Source organism: Xyrauchen texanus, chromosome 22 (assembly GCF_025860055.1).
Source record: "Xyrauchen texanus isolate HMW12.3.18 chromosome 22, RBS_HiC_50CHRs, whole genome shotgun sequence".
Classification (NCBI taxonomy): domain Eukaryota; kingdom Metazoa; phylum Chordata; class Actinopteri; order Cypriniformes; family Catostomidae; genus Xyrauchen; species Xyrauchen texanus.
In genome coordinates this window covers 3,442,783-3,459,793 of record NC_068297.1, presented here as the reverse complement: position 1 = coordinate 3,459,793, position 17,011 = coordinate 3,442,783, and the positions used below count along the sequence as shown (strand labels likewise).

At 38.1% G+C, this 17,011-nt stretch overlaps 1 protein-coding gene across 1 annotated transcript; it reads right to left on the bottom strand.

The window, feature by feature from the left end:
* Positions 1-698: 698 nt before the first annotated feature.
* LOC127662482 (forkhead box protein O3-like) lies at positions 699-15,848 on the bottom strand. The gene is made up of 2 exons (XM_052153671.1): positions 15,282-15,848; positions 699-7,070 (listed from the first exon to the last, which is right to left on the bottom strand). Exons 1-2 carry the CDS (start codon positions 15,846-15,848, stop codon positions 5,700-5,702), a joined length of 1,938 nt encoding a protein of 645 aa, XP_052009631.1. The 3' UTR covers positions 699-5,699.
* Between the last annotated feature and the right edge of the window lie 1,163 nt (positions 15,849-17,011).

Genomic DNA, 17,011 nt, shown 5'->3' with positions numbered 1-17,011 from the left:
AGTGAGACATTGCAAGTTTTATGGCTCTGTTCAAACTACCTCCAGGAGCGAATAATGTGTTGCAAGTCTTAAAGACGCGATTAACCGTCACAACACAAAATACAACATTTTCAAATCATGCAATGGTATCTTTAAATCAATTGTTAAGCCCAACAGGAAAATATGGAAGAGTATCCAGTTTATACTGTATGTGTGTGTGTGTGTGTATATTCACAGTATATATAGGGTGTACGATAAATGTGTTTTGAACTGTCAGTTATTATACTTTATTTATTTGCAACAATCTCTTTATCACTACATTGAACCTTGTTTTTAATTTATGTTCTTCAAATGTATTTGAACAATAGTTATGAGCTACTGTTACTCAGCTGGAAGGGTGGACATGTGCATTCATTAATAACAGTCAACTGTGCCTCCAATATCAAATTATTGAGCCCTGTGGATATTTGCCAACAAGAGCTTTGATCAAATTTAAACAATTAAGAAATTAATATATTGGTCCAACACTCTCCTCATTGGCCAGTGACTGATATTCATCATAAAGCATACATCACTGGTGTTCATGACATATTTATGCTTGTTACATTAATACTGAATTACATATGATGCATACAAAACATTTACATTTATTTTCAGATCTCTCTCATTCAAAAACTCTGCAACTCTACAAAAAGAAAAGACACCAGAAATGTGTGCTATTGTGTTGTACAAGCTTTATTTACATGCACCTTGCCTTGAACTACCTAGTTTACATGATCCAAAATGGAAATACACTGGTAAAGTCAAGAATCTAGTACTGGTAACTATAATGGCCGATTGTGGTTTGAATTGACACATTTAGATGTGTGTTTTTTTATTCATTTGAATTCTCTCTTAACGATTAAGATTATTAACAATGAATCAAAACTGATCTAAGCTGTCCTAAAAAATGTACCGGGCCAAGATATCATTTAAATGCATTTACATTTAGGCAAATTGTTATGCTGAGAGGAGATTACACAATGTGAAATTGAGTAAACAAAGGTAAACACAGCACTATCGACTCCAGTGCTTGAGAGGTTTATGAAAATTCTGGGCACGTGTCTGACTTTAACCAAGGTACAATCGACTGATGTCAAAAGAACTACTTAAAAGTCTTTTTGCACATTTTAAAATAACTTTTAATGTCTCTGAATGGCACTACTATTTTAACAAACTAAATAGTTGCATTATTTCTATTCAGCCTCAAATTATGTTTCAAGAAAACTTGTGAAATACAGTACAAAGTAATGCAGGTGCTTTCTTACATACAGTTGGTCAGTCAGAAGTTTACATACACCTTAACGAAATACATTTAAACTCAGTTTTTCACAATTCTTGACATTTAATCATAGAAAATATTTCCTGTTTTAGGTCAGTTAGGATCACTACTTTATTTTAAGAATGTGAAATGTCTGAATAATAGTGGAGAATTATTTATTTCAGCTTTTATTACTTCCATCACATTCCCAATGTGTCAGAAGTTTACATACACTTTGTTAGTATTTGGTAGCATTGCCTTTAAATTGTTTAACTTGGGTAACATGTTTTGGGGAGCCTTCCACAAGCTTCTCACAATAAGTTGCTGGAATTTTGGCCCATTACTCCAGACAGAACTGGTGTAACTGAGTCAGGTATTTAGGTCTCCTTGCTCCCACACGCTTTTTCAGTTCTGCCCACAAATCTTCTATCAGTTTGAGGTCAGGGCTTTGTGATGGCCACTCCAATATCTTGACTTTGTTGGCCTTGAGCCATTTTGTCAACTTTAGATCTATGCTTGGGGGGTCATTGTCCATTTGGAAGACCCATTTGCAACCATGCTTCAACTTCCTGGCTGATGTCTTGAGATGTAGCTTCAACATTTCCACATAATTTTCCTTCCTCATGATGCCGTCCATTTTGTGAAGTGCACCAGTCCCTCCTGCAGCAACATGATGCTGCCACCCCCCATGCTTCATGGTTGGGATGGTGTTCTTTGGCTGGCAAGCCTCACCCTTTTTCCTCAAAACATAACGATGGTCATTATGGCCAAAAAGTTCAACATTCTTTTCATTAGACCAGAGGACATTTCTCCAAATAGTAAGATCTTTGTCCCCATGTGCACTTGCAAACGGAAGTCTGTCTTTTTTATGGCGGTTTTGGAGCAGTGAATTCTTCCTTGCCGAGCAGCCTTTCATGTTATGTTAATATATATCTCATTTTGCTGTGGATATAGATACTCGTCAACCTGTTTCCTCCGGCATCTTCACAAGGTCCTTTACTGTTGTTCTTAGATTGATTTGCACTTTCGCACAAAACTATGATAATCTCTAGGAGACAGAATGCGTCTCCTTCCTGAGAGGTTTGATGGCTGTGTGGACCCATGGTGTTTATACTTGCATACTATTTTTTGTACAGATGAACAAGGTAACATTTGTAAATTGCTCCCAAGGATGATCCAGACTTGTGGAGGTCCACAAACTGGCTGATTTATTTTGGTTTTTCCATGATGTCAAGCATAGAGGCACTGAGTTTGAAGGTATGCCTTAAAATACATCCACAGGTAAACCTCCAATTGACTCCAATAAGACAATCAGAAGCTAATTGGCTAATTGCCTAAAAGGCTTGACATAATTTTCTGGACTTTTCCAAGATGCTTAAAGGCACAGTTAACTTAGTGTATGTAAAATTCTGACCCACAGGAATTGTGAAATAGTTGATAAAAAGTGAAACAATCGGTCTGTAAACAATTGTTGGAAAAATGACTTTTGTCATACACAAAGTAGATGTCCTAAACGACTTGCTAAAGCTATAGTTTACTGATATGAAATCTGAGGAGTGGTTAAAAAAAGGAGTTTAATGACTTCAACGTAAGTGTATGTAAACATCTGACTTCAGCTGTAGCTTGTCCATACAGGATGTAATACTACAATGTGGTTGCTTTTCATTTTAAAAGTATTAGAATGCTTGAAATATATTGCCATCACAATTGAAACTGCTTTCTACTAGCACCACCCACTGTACAAATATGTACACACAAAATGTCAGTCATATGAACTGACCAAACACAATTTCACTTAGCACCAAATGCTCTTAGTTTCTTCTCTCCCGTTACAAAGACACAAACATCTAGTGATCCTTATTCATCGTTCTGATATCTATAAGTAATTTATATTTCTATATATATATACACACACACACACACACACACACACTGATAAGCCACAACATTAAAACCTCTTGCCTAATATTGTGTAGGTCTCCCTCGAGCTGCCAAAACAGCGCCAACCCGCATCTCAGAATAGCATTAAGAGATGATATTCTTCTCATCACAATTGTACAGAGTGGTTATCTGAGTTACTGTAGACTTTGTCATTTCAAACCAGTCTGGCCATTCTCTGTTGACCTCTCTCATCAACAATGCGTTTACGTCCGCAGAACTGCTAGATGTTTTTTTTGTTTTTGGCCCCATTCTGAGTAAATTGTAGAAGATCAGCGGTTACAGAAATACTCAAACCAGCTCGTCTGGCACCAACAATCATCCATGCGATTATCTAATCAGCCAATCGTGTGGCAGCAGTGCAGTACATAAAATCACGCAGATACGTGTCAGGATTTTCAGTTACTGTTCACGTCACCCATTAGAATGGGGAAGAATGTGGTCTTGGTGATTTGGACTGTGGCATGGATTGTTGGTGCAAGATGGGCTGGTTTGAGTATTTCTGGGATTTTCACACACAACAGACTCTAGAATTTACTCAGAATGGTGCAAAAAACATCCAGTGAGTGGCGGTTTTGCAGACGGAAACGCCTTGTTGACGAGAGGTTGGCCAGACTGGTTCGAACTGACAAAGTCTACGGTAACTGTTTTGGTGGCACGAGGGGGACATACACTATATTAGTCAGGCAGTTTTAATGTTGTGGCTGATCAGTGTGTGTATGTATATATATATACACACAATGAATCCAATATTTCTGTGTATATACACACACATATACAGTGTACAGTATATGTACACAAACACTATGGGCCTTCTACATGAAACAACACAAAAATTCTTAAACCATTCTTACGTTAACTGTCACAAAACAAAAATGTACATGCACAAACATCTACAGTGTACAGTTTGTGTACAAGCTATATACACCTTGGGCATAAAACGTGACAATTGACTTAAGAATAGCTTTATGAATAGTTGCAAAACGGTTAATGTAAATTGTTGCACATATGAATGGCTTTACGAATCCTGAATACTGTAAATTTAATGGTTTTTACAGACAATTTACAAAGAACCACTTTTATAAATACAGTCGTATGCAAGAATGTTTTTTTTAATTTCTTTATAAATTGTGAATGCATCAATAGCTGCATGCAAAAATGGTTTTATGAATTTCTGTATAAATTGTGAATGCTAAAATTGATCTAAAGAATGTTTTATTCCAACCAAATTCACACAGAAATTTGTAAAACAATTTTTAAGTAAATTGCACACAAGACAGATTTTACGAATTGTAAATTGTCTGGTTTTACAACATAAAGATATTTGTTCTGCTCAAGTTTACTTAACAAGGCCCTGTGTGTGTGTGTATATACCAGCAGCAATATTAATCTATAGCTCATTATCTGTTCTAAAATATTTTATGTTGGAAGTGAACGTCGTTTAGAGGTGATGGAGGTGCTCAAGAAATCGGAGCAGGATAAATGCACACAAAGGTTGTGTTAGGAAATTCATGGAAAACACTGATAAACTAGTTTCATACAGCAGAACACTAAATATTTAGCTTATCATCATATCATAATTAATTTATCTGTAAAACGAGTCAGTTACATAATCATCACTGGTTTCACAAAACACAATTTCGATGTAATTGTCCTAAGGACTAGTTTGGTAAAAGGCAAGTGTTTGTTTCGATTTGATGACTAGAAATCTCGATCACAGTTACAAATAATTACAACAAACTAAGTGCGGCTACATACTAGAGTTTACGTTGCATCAGAGAACGCTGCAAATCCTTTGATTTCAATTGGAATTGTGCAATGCAAAGACATCAGAAAAATGTAACGGTTTGTGAAAGCGACGCTCCGTCATGCGATAAAAGGCTGAGAAAATTGTAACTTTTGCTGCAACAAGGAAAAAAACAATTCACAGAAACAGGTCCAGATGCACTTCACTGTATTTCCCACTTGCTTCCGAACTAACCCTGTTCTTTCCACACTCTCAAAACACATTTTCCCATTCCAATCTGTCAATGGTCCATTTGCACTTTCTCTAGTGTGCAGGTGCCCTAATTTGCATTGGTGCTGTTGCTAGAGCGTTGGTTTAAGTTGCTTTTTTTCCTAAATGGGCCAAGGAAAGTACTGATGGCCAAGACAAAATATAGAGACAACCTTCACAATACAATACTCTACTCGAGCAGCTGAGTTCAATACTTGGTGATTAGATTAAACTGCAAGCAATTCAAGCTAAATTTTGATAAAACTCTTCAAACCATCCATCAAACAAGTCTCAATCATGACAATATAAAACATACAGCCACAAAACTATAACACCACCAACTGGGTAAATCATTGAAGTTGAATTAAACTCATTCCAATGGATTTCAAATAGCTTTTCTACAGCACACTGTACAGTTGTTTTACATAGGACATTGGCTCAAATGTTGTGTTCTGCCATGACACTACATTCCTGGGACTGTCCTGATCAACCTGGTACCCAGCTTTGAGAGGAGGTTTGTTTGGTCCCAGAGAAGCTCCCTGAAGTCAGGTTAGCATTCTGAGAGGAGAAGAGATGTGAATCAAAGCTGAACTCCAGGCCTTCAGCATCCATTAGGTCATTGCGGGTGATGGCGTCTATATCACAATCGAGACTGCCACTTAGCGCTTCGAGATCCAAGTCTGATGGGAATCGATCCTGAGACACTGAGTGAACTGAGTTCACACTGCCGTTGAGACCTACCAACAACGAATCAGAGGAGTTGAGCTGCACAGATGTGCTTCTGAAGGGAGACTGTTGGAGATGTTGCTTCATCAAGCTTTGGTAGTCTGACTCACTGCTCGATACATTGTTCATCCGCCATCCGGAAGGCGACGCCTTCTTGAGTCCCGCTTGTCCACCAGGCCCAGCCTGGTTGGAAAACATGGGGTCATTACGCAGCAACAGAGCACTGCGACGAGCATTCTGTGACGAGAGCGAGGCACTGGCTTGAGACATCAGAGGGTCAGACTGGGTAAGAAGGACATCAATGCGACTGTGGGACTCTGAGCTAAGCAAATCCTGCAGACTTTGCTCACTAAAGAGGGAACCGCAGGAGAACGTAGCCTGTTTGTTTTCCTGGATTGTTTGCATTGGAGACTGCCTCAAGCCAGTGATGGACGGTGGGCTGAACATGGAACTAGGACCGTAGCTGCCAGATGGAATTGCCAGACTGCTTCCAGAGCAGCTGAAAGTAAACACAGGGCTTCCCTGTAGGTTGCCCCCACTCTCATCTTGACCTGGAGATTGGGAAGCCGTCAAGCTGATGTTGTCAAGAAAGTCATCCATTAGGTTGTCGGAGAGGCCGTCGTTGAGGTTCATGGTTCCTGCGAGGTCAGCCAGACGGGGCAGTTCAGTTAGGCCGGTAGATGGTGACATACTACTAGGGCTAGAGTACAGCATGGGTGACAGTGGAGAGTCATCATCGGGAACTTCATCCACCTCCAGATTGGCCAGGATTGGCGAAAGACGTCCACTTAGGGTGCTGGCATTTGAATTAGTGCGAGAACGGAAATCTGTCCAAGCATCGAGCTCGTCGCTGCTACGGGACATCGGGCTCCCGGTCCATTTGGACAAGTTGGAGGAACTCTCAGAGCTTCCGTCCTGAGTAGCCTGTAGAGCTGCCTTCTTTTTTGCAGCACGGCCACGGGCACTTTTGATCAGCTTATTACTGTTGTCCATGGAAACAGCACGCCTCCGTGGGGCTTTGCCCCCTTTTCCACCATCTGGGTTGACCATCCACCATGAACTCTTTCCTGTCCCCTCATTCTGGACCCGGACGAAGCGACTATGGAGTGACAAGTTATGTCGAATCGAGTTCTGTAAAAAGAGAAGAGTAGACGATGAGCGGTGCTTCCTAACACATACATTTGAAACATTTATATAGATCTTTTCAGGATAATGGCCCAACATTCAAGGTTCATTCAATTTAATTTGTTTACATATGATCTTGGACTCCAAAGAGCACATTGCTGAGTGAGGAACAATATTACTGTAAACTGATTGCTTTACCTAGAGACCGAGGGTTCATTTGACCCCTCTCTGACCAACAGAGTCCATGTGGTAAAGTAAACAAATAAAAAGCATTACTCAAATTAGGATCACCAATAAAATACATTTTGTATCCACTTTAAATCTTGTCTAGGACAATCTCTTTCATGAAAGGCCCTTTTTGCATGTTGCTAGGGTGTTCTGGCTCACCCACTTGCCTGTATAATATCCTTGTCCCTAGATACTGCTCAGGTCCTTTCGACAATGTAAGTTTATGAAATTTTATTGAAGTCTATGAGAAGTCTATTTGTAGCCAGGTGAAAATCATTGTTATTTTGCTTAGAAAAGTAATTGCATAGCATTATCTCCTCAACACTGCACTCTGTGGATATGTATTTACCTTTGGCATATCTGGTTCATTTAATATTCCTCAAGCTTGGCATCTAACTACTTTCCTAAAAGCTACTTTTACACATGCAGAGAAAGCTCACAGATTTACAGAGAGTTCTTTTAGAAAGTTTAGAGCGCAGTGCAGTGAAGCTGCATTAATGTCTTCTGCAGTACAGAAGATACAGCAATCCATAATGCAATATCTGGAGATGTGATCAAATTCACAAGTGCGACATGGTTTTCCTCATTGGAGAATAGCAGGACAGTCTGAATTTTAAAATGGTGTGATATGATCACATGTCTTCCTGCAACATTTTGAAGAAAGCTGTACTCTTCAGACCAGTGTCCTATGAACACCTCCACAATGACCTTTGAACTTCTCAAACAGTAAATGGACTGACCTAATGAGACTTCACTTCCATTAAAGCCTTTGCTTCAAGCCTATTACTGGATTTAATCATTGGAAGATAACTTTTTGCTCTACTTGCTGAACATGCATCCCAACTTATTCTTGAAGTATGTAAGCAGTTTTCCTTTTCTGCTTTGTTAAACTGGCTAACCAAATTCATTGGATTGAGAATCTAATCTAAGACACAAGACGCATTTCCTCCATGTTCATTTTTTCAGTACCTGTGGAAACTGTGATGAGTTTTATGTTTCTGAACATTTCCAAACTACATTTAATGCAATTGGTAACTTACATCTTATTCATTTAATATGTTATTTGCATTCCTTGGGAATTGTACTCATTACCTTGCCATTGCTAGTGCCATGATCAACCAATTGAGCTACAAGAACATTTGACATGCTTTGATTATAAGCAATAATAGTTACTTATTATTAATAATAATAATAGAGTATTATTAGTTAATAATAGAGTAGTTACTTGCCATTTGAGAAGATTCTTTTCATTCAAAGTGAGATCACAAAGCAAGTTCAATTACAATTCCACAGGAGAATTCCAGAAGGCTTTGAAGTGCTTAATAACACCACAATGCGAAAAACATGAATCGCCCTAAAACAGGGTTAATTTACTTTATTTAGTTTTATATTTAATTATACAGATTTGTTATGACATTATTTACCCATGATATTGAATATAGTGTAGGCATGTGATGGTATTCGTTTATACGCAAGGTATGGAGGGTTACTTTTGAAATGTATTCCACTACAGATTACATGCTGTAAAATGTCATTTGTAACGCATTCCATTAGATTACTCAAGGCCAGTAATGTAATCTAAATACTTTGGATTACTTCTTCAGCACTGGTAGATTTTTCCACTTGTTTTGACTATAAAAACTCTGCCAGTACAGTAAGACAAAATACACATAATACATTCCCTGAAAAACCCAAATATCTTATGCAGTGTTGTTTCTAAAACAAGCTCAATCTAATTAATCTTGTTTTAAGGATTTTTAGATATTTTTACAGGAAAACAATACAAAAATTATTATCAAGAATAGGATTTTTCCTTACTATCAAAGATCTTACTAGAAAATATAAATTATGATCCAACGTGAATTTTCTTGATATAAAAATATGATCCTGTCTGGAAACATGTGCATGTAAAATGGCTAGAAATAGCATTTTAGCTTAGCATAAAGCTAACAATTTACACAAGGTTTATTTCTATTTCTTCTGCTCCAAACTTACTTCAAACGTACTTCTCTGTCTGCTCGTATGAATGTAACACATAAGAAAGTGTTTCACTGCTGTTCAAATGCACTTTGAATCACATCATTTATATGTATAAATGTTTTCCATCTGAAAAGGACTAAATATTAAATTATGCAAATGACAATAAAATGCAAAGTAATCTCTTCAGTAATCAAACTACTTTTTGAATGTAACTGAATTCTAATTACCAATTATTTAAATTTTAACTGTAGTGGAATACAGTTACTTATATTTTGTATTTTAAATACGTAATCCCGTTACATGTATTACGTTACTCCCCAACCCTGGTTATACGGTATATCACGGTAATTAACATGCAATATATTGTTATTGTTGGGACTTTAAAATACCGTAAATAATTCCAGATATCCTTTTGGCCAAACTGTTAAGATTTTTCTGATCACACAGCAGTTTTTTCTCATTCATAACACAGCATGTGCGTGGCACAAATGACACATGCGCACTCTGATGTAAACAAAGTCCTGAGAGCAAAGTCCTGTAATTAATAATGGCAACGTGGCACAATGATGATTTCAAATTTAATTTCAAGTTGGAACGCCACGCAATTGTAAGTTGCCTATAGTATGAGTGAACTTGCGATTTAAATTAAATTAAAGTTGTAGCTGATTTTAATGAGCCTTTTATTTGGCCATTAAGTTTCATAGAGTGCATCAGTAGACTAATTTCACTAAATTCCTTCAGGGCTGTGAAATTAATTAAAATAACATTAAAATGGAGATATGATCATATGTGAATATTTAACTGCCAAAGGCTGCGATTAAAGACTGAACCGGTGACACGCTTATCTGTGTGCACATGTGGGGCGGCGGGGCTCATACTGTTTTTTGCGCAGCTCACCTGCATTGTGAAGTAATGCAGGTACAAGCATTCACGCAATTCCAAACATTAGTAACCCCAATAAAGTTATTATACAAACCTACAAACACAGAACAGTAAAGGAGAGTTTGACAGCGGTTCACATGATGCAAAACTCATAACAGTCAAACAAACATTGCACTTGCGGTGTTAAAATAAAACCCCCAGTTTAAGCTGCGTACACACTGCCATCGACTTTGTCGCTGCAGGTTGCCAGTGGCTGGCGGTGAAGTCGCTAGTGGGCATTCCCACTACTGGTTGCCTAGTAACGTTTATAAGTGACATTCATGGATGTCATTCCATTGCTGTTGACAGCGAATCGCTTTTCTTGCCGCTAAAAACAAACATTTTGGAGGGAAAAGACTAAATATAAATGGAATCGGTACATAAAATGCTTTATATCAAAGATGAATGAGAAACAAGGCGTGCTCTTTGCCATAGCGGCTGTTTATCTGTGGCGAAAACACAAACGCTGGTCTGTCTGGGTCCACAAAACCATTCAATCTCGGAGTCAGCACGGCGAGTACGGCTGGTGCAAGAGCTGCGGCTGGATATACCATATCCATATCATAGAGCACTGGAAAATTGCTAACAGCAAGAATTAGCCTTTCATCCATCTTTCCGTTACTGCAGGAGCTGAGAGAGAGAAGGATCACGTGAGCTCTCCCGTCTTCTCTCCTATTGGCTGTCGCTTCCGTAAGTCACTCTTCATTTGAATAAAGTTGAACTTGTCTCAACTTTGTCACATCGCCAACGGTCACGACAGCTCGTGTCGCCGGAAGTCGCTGTGCTCTCATGGAAAATTAATGGGATGGTGTGTCCGTCTCGCGCGATGTCGCTGGCAGTGTGAACGCAGCTTTAGAATGAATGAAATAGGACTGAAATATTTAAATGCATCTTTATTTATTTTAATAATTTAATATTATATTATAATAATAAACTTGACTGGGTTCCACAGTAATAATTTAGTACTATGCGATATTCATCTGGTTTCCAAAAAAATAATTGAAGTAGTTTTTGCACACCTTCATTTGTTCATTCACAAAGAAAAATGTTTTAGTAAACATATATGAAGGTAAATATGATATTTATTAAGCATCCATATATGATTGTATGTTAAATATACTGTAAGTATAAACACACAAATTAATGAAAATTATTACATTTTACCAGGGGCATAGATTCCGGAGGGATGGGGGGGAAGGTAACCCTCCCAATAATCAAAACAAGCACATACACCCCCCATGATCAATGGTAACATGTAAATACTTCATGCTGCAAAAAACATTTATGCTATTTCAGAGCAAAAACATAATTATCGAATATCACTTTACCAATTTGCTAATTTCTGAAGGCATATTGCCCAACCCTAATGCTAACCCTATGTTGTAGCCTAGTAGCTGGCTTGATAAAAATGAGTCTAGTCTTACTTTAACATTAGCCTCATCAAGACAAGGTCTGTACTGATCTGTAATGATCAGTGGCCTAGTGGCATAATGACAATTTAAATATCAAGACATCATCTTATATTTGGCTATGTATCTGTGGTGTTGATGGTAGCTTTTTAAACGTTCTGGGTACTTTTTCAATTTTGTTATCTGTTCATTTAAAAGCCAGTTTGGTATTGAACAAGTAATTCAACTTGTTATTAAGAGAACAACAATTAAGTTCATCTTTCAAGCCATTTTGTAATGTAATTCAATACTGTGATAATACCGTGATAATACCGTATACCGTTCAGCTTGTGACATGAACATTTTATACTGTCACGTGCCTAATGGAGTATGTGCATTTTTTATTACAATTCCTCTATACATTTCTTTGGTGCTGCTTTTCATTAAATTCAATCTACAAAGAGCCGATGAAATATAAATATAATGGCTGAAAAGAGGGTTTGAAATCATCTGAATGCCATGATGCAGTTGCTTTTGAGCACATCACCGCATCGCATTGGAACGCTGCCAGTTTACACACAATGCTGTGTGTCAGAGTCAAACAGCAAAGCTCTTCACACGCTGCTACACACTGACCTACATAGTTTCCAGTCAGCTGATTGCTGCTTATGTTGAAGCCCTGAGCCAATAGGAAGTGGAGGTGGGGACCGAAGAGCCAATAGAAACACTGACACTGACGAAATCCTCATAGTTTCTGTTTTTTTTTCATTCAGAGTCAGGCAGATGCAAACACTCTGCAGGGCTTTATCTGCACGGAGCACGTCTCATTGTTCATGCAATCTGCTCAATGGCGAGAAGGGGCCCGTTTCACAGAATCGAAATCTATGTTCTATGAAATTTAAATCAACGTTTTAGTGCAGAGTTCAAGGAGTAGTTCACCCATAAATGTACATTTCTCTCATTATTTACTCTTCCTAACATCAAATGATTTTCTGACTTCCTAGGAACATGCAAGGAAAAAGTAATAGCTAAATGTCCAAGCTGCGCCAGCTGTCCTTGGTCCTATTCCACTTTAATTGCATAAATAAGAGCAGTTTCCCACGTCACGAGGGAGATAATGATAGAGTTTCATGTTTGGGTGAAGAATCTCTGAAGTAATAGATTTTGGGAGAAAGCAAAATGCAATTATTTAAATAGATTAAAATAAACAGCAAACCTATATGTTGCTATGAACACCTCCAGAAAACAATGTTTCTATATCAAAAGGGAAAATATGTTAAATATATTTGCAGAGCTGTTTAAGTCTAAACTATGGTCGCAAAACTGCATTTTTGCCAACATATAAAAAGTGATGACGTATTGAAATAATTGATTATTTACAATTCGTTTTTTTTTTTTTTTTAAATGGTATTCAATCTACTGCGATTCTCCACCCTCCTGGTCTTACAACTGCAGGATTGCACTGGGATTGCCCAAGGATTTTCTTCTTATTCAAATCAATGCCAAAAGCATGCATCAGACTTGATTTCATGTTGGATAAATTGCTTTTCCAACCCAAGCTAATCCCTGAAATCAAACAGGAACAAGAGATTTGCATAGCAAAGTCCCTTTGTACAATTGTGTCAAATAAATAAATAACAATATGACGATTCAAAAAGATTTACTGAATAGCTCACAAATATGGCAAGGGAGTTTCGATTATTTTGAAGTCTATACGTAAAGATACAACCTGGCTCTTAAGATGTGATCATACATGTTGATGATAAAAGAATGATCAATAAAAAGGTCTGGGCTTCATGTTGGCTATACTAACCTATACATTAAGCTGAAATACCAGGTAAAATGGTGAGTTAAGCAGGCCACATTCAAAAAGACGAGTGGCACCTTTTCTCAATGTATCTGTTGGTGCTGTAATACCCTTTGCCATAACCACACAACCATGCATCAGATCAATAAAAGACACATTGCTTGACTGATAGTCCAACATCTGTGGCTTTTCACCACTCTGTCATCCTGAACAAATTAGAGATTCACCAATCTGACAGCTGGCACTGTATCGGTTCAGATACTTACCGTGCGTTCAGACCAGAGGCGGTGAGAGCGTCAAAATTCGCTCTGGCTGCCCTGCCAACAACGCTATGGAAGATTCGTGGACTCTCTGACGTAGTTGATATAGGTGGCAATGTTCATTCAGAATACTTGGTTTTGTGAACTAATTAAAGGGGCCGTCGAATATCTTTTTGCCGACATATCACAAGTAGTATCCTCGTGAAATCTTTTAATATATTATTATATAAACCATAATATCCACTTCATCAACTCACCTGCCACACCAACAATTTCAGACACCTTTGTCCACGCATCAATTTTTGTATTTTAATTTTTTTATGTCCCTGTAAGCAAACAGGGACAGATCAAATATTACGGGAAAACCCGCCACGGCAATAATCAGTTTCTCCTCCATTTTGTCTTTGGTACTAATGTTTGGTGGGAACCAAAGTTTACACGGTTGTGTCCTCTAGACTTCGCTAGAGCGGAGCACATCTATACTCCAATAGGTTGCCGCCAAACCGCATCAATGCTCATTACCATAATGTTGCCCGCACTTGAACATTCCTCTGACGCCCGCACCGCCCAAGACGCGCCGCTTCTCGCTGCCGAGAGAAGCTGGCTGCCATAGAAAATGAATGACTTCCGGTCGATTTGACGCTCTGGTCTGGTCTGAACGCACCATTACACTTTTAACTGGATCAGGTATTGGTCCGACGAGATCTAATCCAAATTTGATATTGTGTGTTAGTGGTTGTCATCATCATCAAGCTTCAAAAATGGCATAAAATAACCATAACAGCGCCATTAAAGCACTCCATATGCCCACACTCTAAAGTCATTTTCTTGGAGTTTTTTGTCAAAATAAAAGCCCAGGGTTTTAAAAGTTAAGAAATTACAACAGAAATACATTGTTTGTATATACAAAAAATAGTATTAATAATAGCAAAACAAATAATAATTATTTTAGTTTTATTAGTAGATGTTTATATTACAAATTTCAGTGAAACTTAACTTGACTTGGTTCCCCAAAAAAATGACTGTGGGACTGAAAAGTGGATTTACAACTAAAGTGAACAAAAAAGAGGTCTGAATCCATTTATTCCAGATAATATTGGAAATAAATAATAATAATAATAATAATAATAATAATAATAATTGTAAAGAGAACTGGCTTCTTTAAAGACTTTCACTGGAATTACTTTTAATTTTGCTCCTGCATTATTTAGTAAATAAAGTTTTTCTTACTCTGTTTTTTTAATTTATTTTATAATAAAATAATGTGTAGTTAGATGTTTTTGTTTAATAACATATATTAGAGTACCTCCAATCAAACTGCGCATAATACTGGTATTGGAAACGGCCGATACTGAAAGTTCAGGTATAGGAAGAGTGAAAAAAATGGCATCCAAGCATCACTAGTCAAAGGCAAATCATGTTTTTTAACAGGGTTCCCACTCTTTTTGACCAATGAATTTCCAGATCAGAGCATAACTGTAAAAACTATATTAACTAGAAATTTCCATAACTTTTCCAGCACAATATTAGCAAATGCATTTGTATCAATCTGAAACTGGATTTTTATAACACAAAGTCTTTAGATATGCACAAAAGCAAGTTTAAACTCAAGCACATCTATGACATGGCATACCTTCCACCCTGCGGAGCTGTTGCTGTCACCTTTGTCCTTGAAGTATGGCACATTTCGGACCATCCAATCGTAAATCTGGGCCAATGTCAGCCTCTTCTCCGGTGAGCTCTCGATAGCTTGAGTGATGAGATCTGCGTAGGAATAGTTTCCCCAAGCGTTCCTGCGGGCAGAAGATTTTCTGGGCTGTTGAGGAACAATGCCATTGGCGCTGGAGTCACTGCATGCAGCAGCCAGCACTTGTTGGGAAGATATTGGAGACCCATAACTGTCTTTATCATTGATTGCAACATTGGTTTCTATGACAGGGGTAGCAGTGCTATTGCTTGTTGGCTTTGATTCTGTATTGGCAGCCTTTGATGAATCAGTAATGTTGCTAGATGCACAAGCTTCATCAGTGACATTTTCATCCACCTCTTCCTCTGGAATGATGCCCACTTCTCCTGGTTCGGCTTTGCCCGCATCGGACTCCGGTCTGGGCAGAGGCCATGTGCAAGACCTAGGCCTTTTCTGGGGCTCGAAATCGGGGTCTATGTCGACGGGGTTCTCCTCAAGAGATGCCTCTGCCATATTTTCTCGACTCTTTTTCAGATGAACGATGTATGGACGGCTCTTTAAAACACAACAGCGGCAGCGCCTTCATGCATTCCATTAATGAATCAATCCTAGAGTCCACATTTCAGTGCGGGACATAACTTGGACAATTTCTAATTAGATTATTTATAGAAATATTTACAAATGCATTCAAATGCATTATGTAGCGCAACAGCGGTTCTCCGTAAGATATGAATATGAATCTCGCGTCCTTTTGGTTAGTTTAAAGGGTCCACCACTTCTCCACATACAAGTTTGATGGTTAAAACACAACTTCACTATAACAAAATGCCGTTTGTGAACATAGTAGAACACAAAAAGATGAAGATCTACTCATCCGTAGAAGCTTCCGTGGTTTAGAAGGACAAAGAATTTAGCACAGCGGACGATCGGAATCTGTTACATTGTTTCATGACATCGCGCTGCGAATCTGCTACACTGTAACATTACATCACTCTGCGAATTTGTTACATTGATTCAAAACGCATCTGCCTTCGTAATATCTTGTTTTAAAGCGATCAGAAAGGCTGTGCGTCCGTGCATTCGGTGTGAAATGCTTCTCATATGATCAAGCCATACCTCCACAGCCTTTACTCTGCAAGTGAACACGAAAGAGTCCTAATAGAGCGATTGGTTTCCCCGATAAGCCTCCATGACTCCCGTTCCATGTCGGAGCAGGACGTTGCGTCCCGCATCCCGGACGATCCAGCACTGCCGAGGCGCCGCTACTACACCTCTGACTGCTCGCCTGTAAGAGGTCTGCTGAAAAAAATAAAGAGAACAGCAACATAAACATCTGCCCCCTGGAGACAGTTATGGGATTTGCTTCTTTAAGGGCCGCCGAATGAACTGAAGCCGCATTCAATCCATCTCTCTCTCTCTCTCTCTCTCTCTCTCTCTCAATTTCAATTTTCAATTTAAAAGTACTTTATTGGCATGATTGTGTTTACATACAATATTGCCAAAGCATTAATACACAAATCAGATAATGACAAGACAAATAATAATAATAATAATAATAATAATAATAATAAAATAGTAACAAATAACATTAAAGATAGAATTAAAATAAGGTGCCAGGTAGTGAGTCAAATAAAATAAAAACTATAATAACAATATAAAATAAGCATTTAACAGGA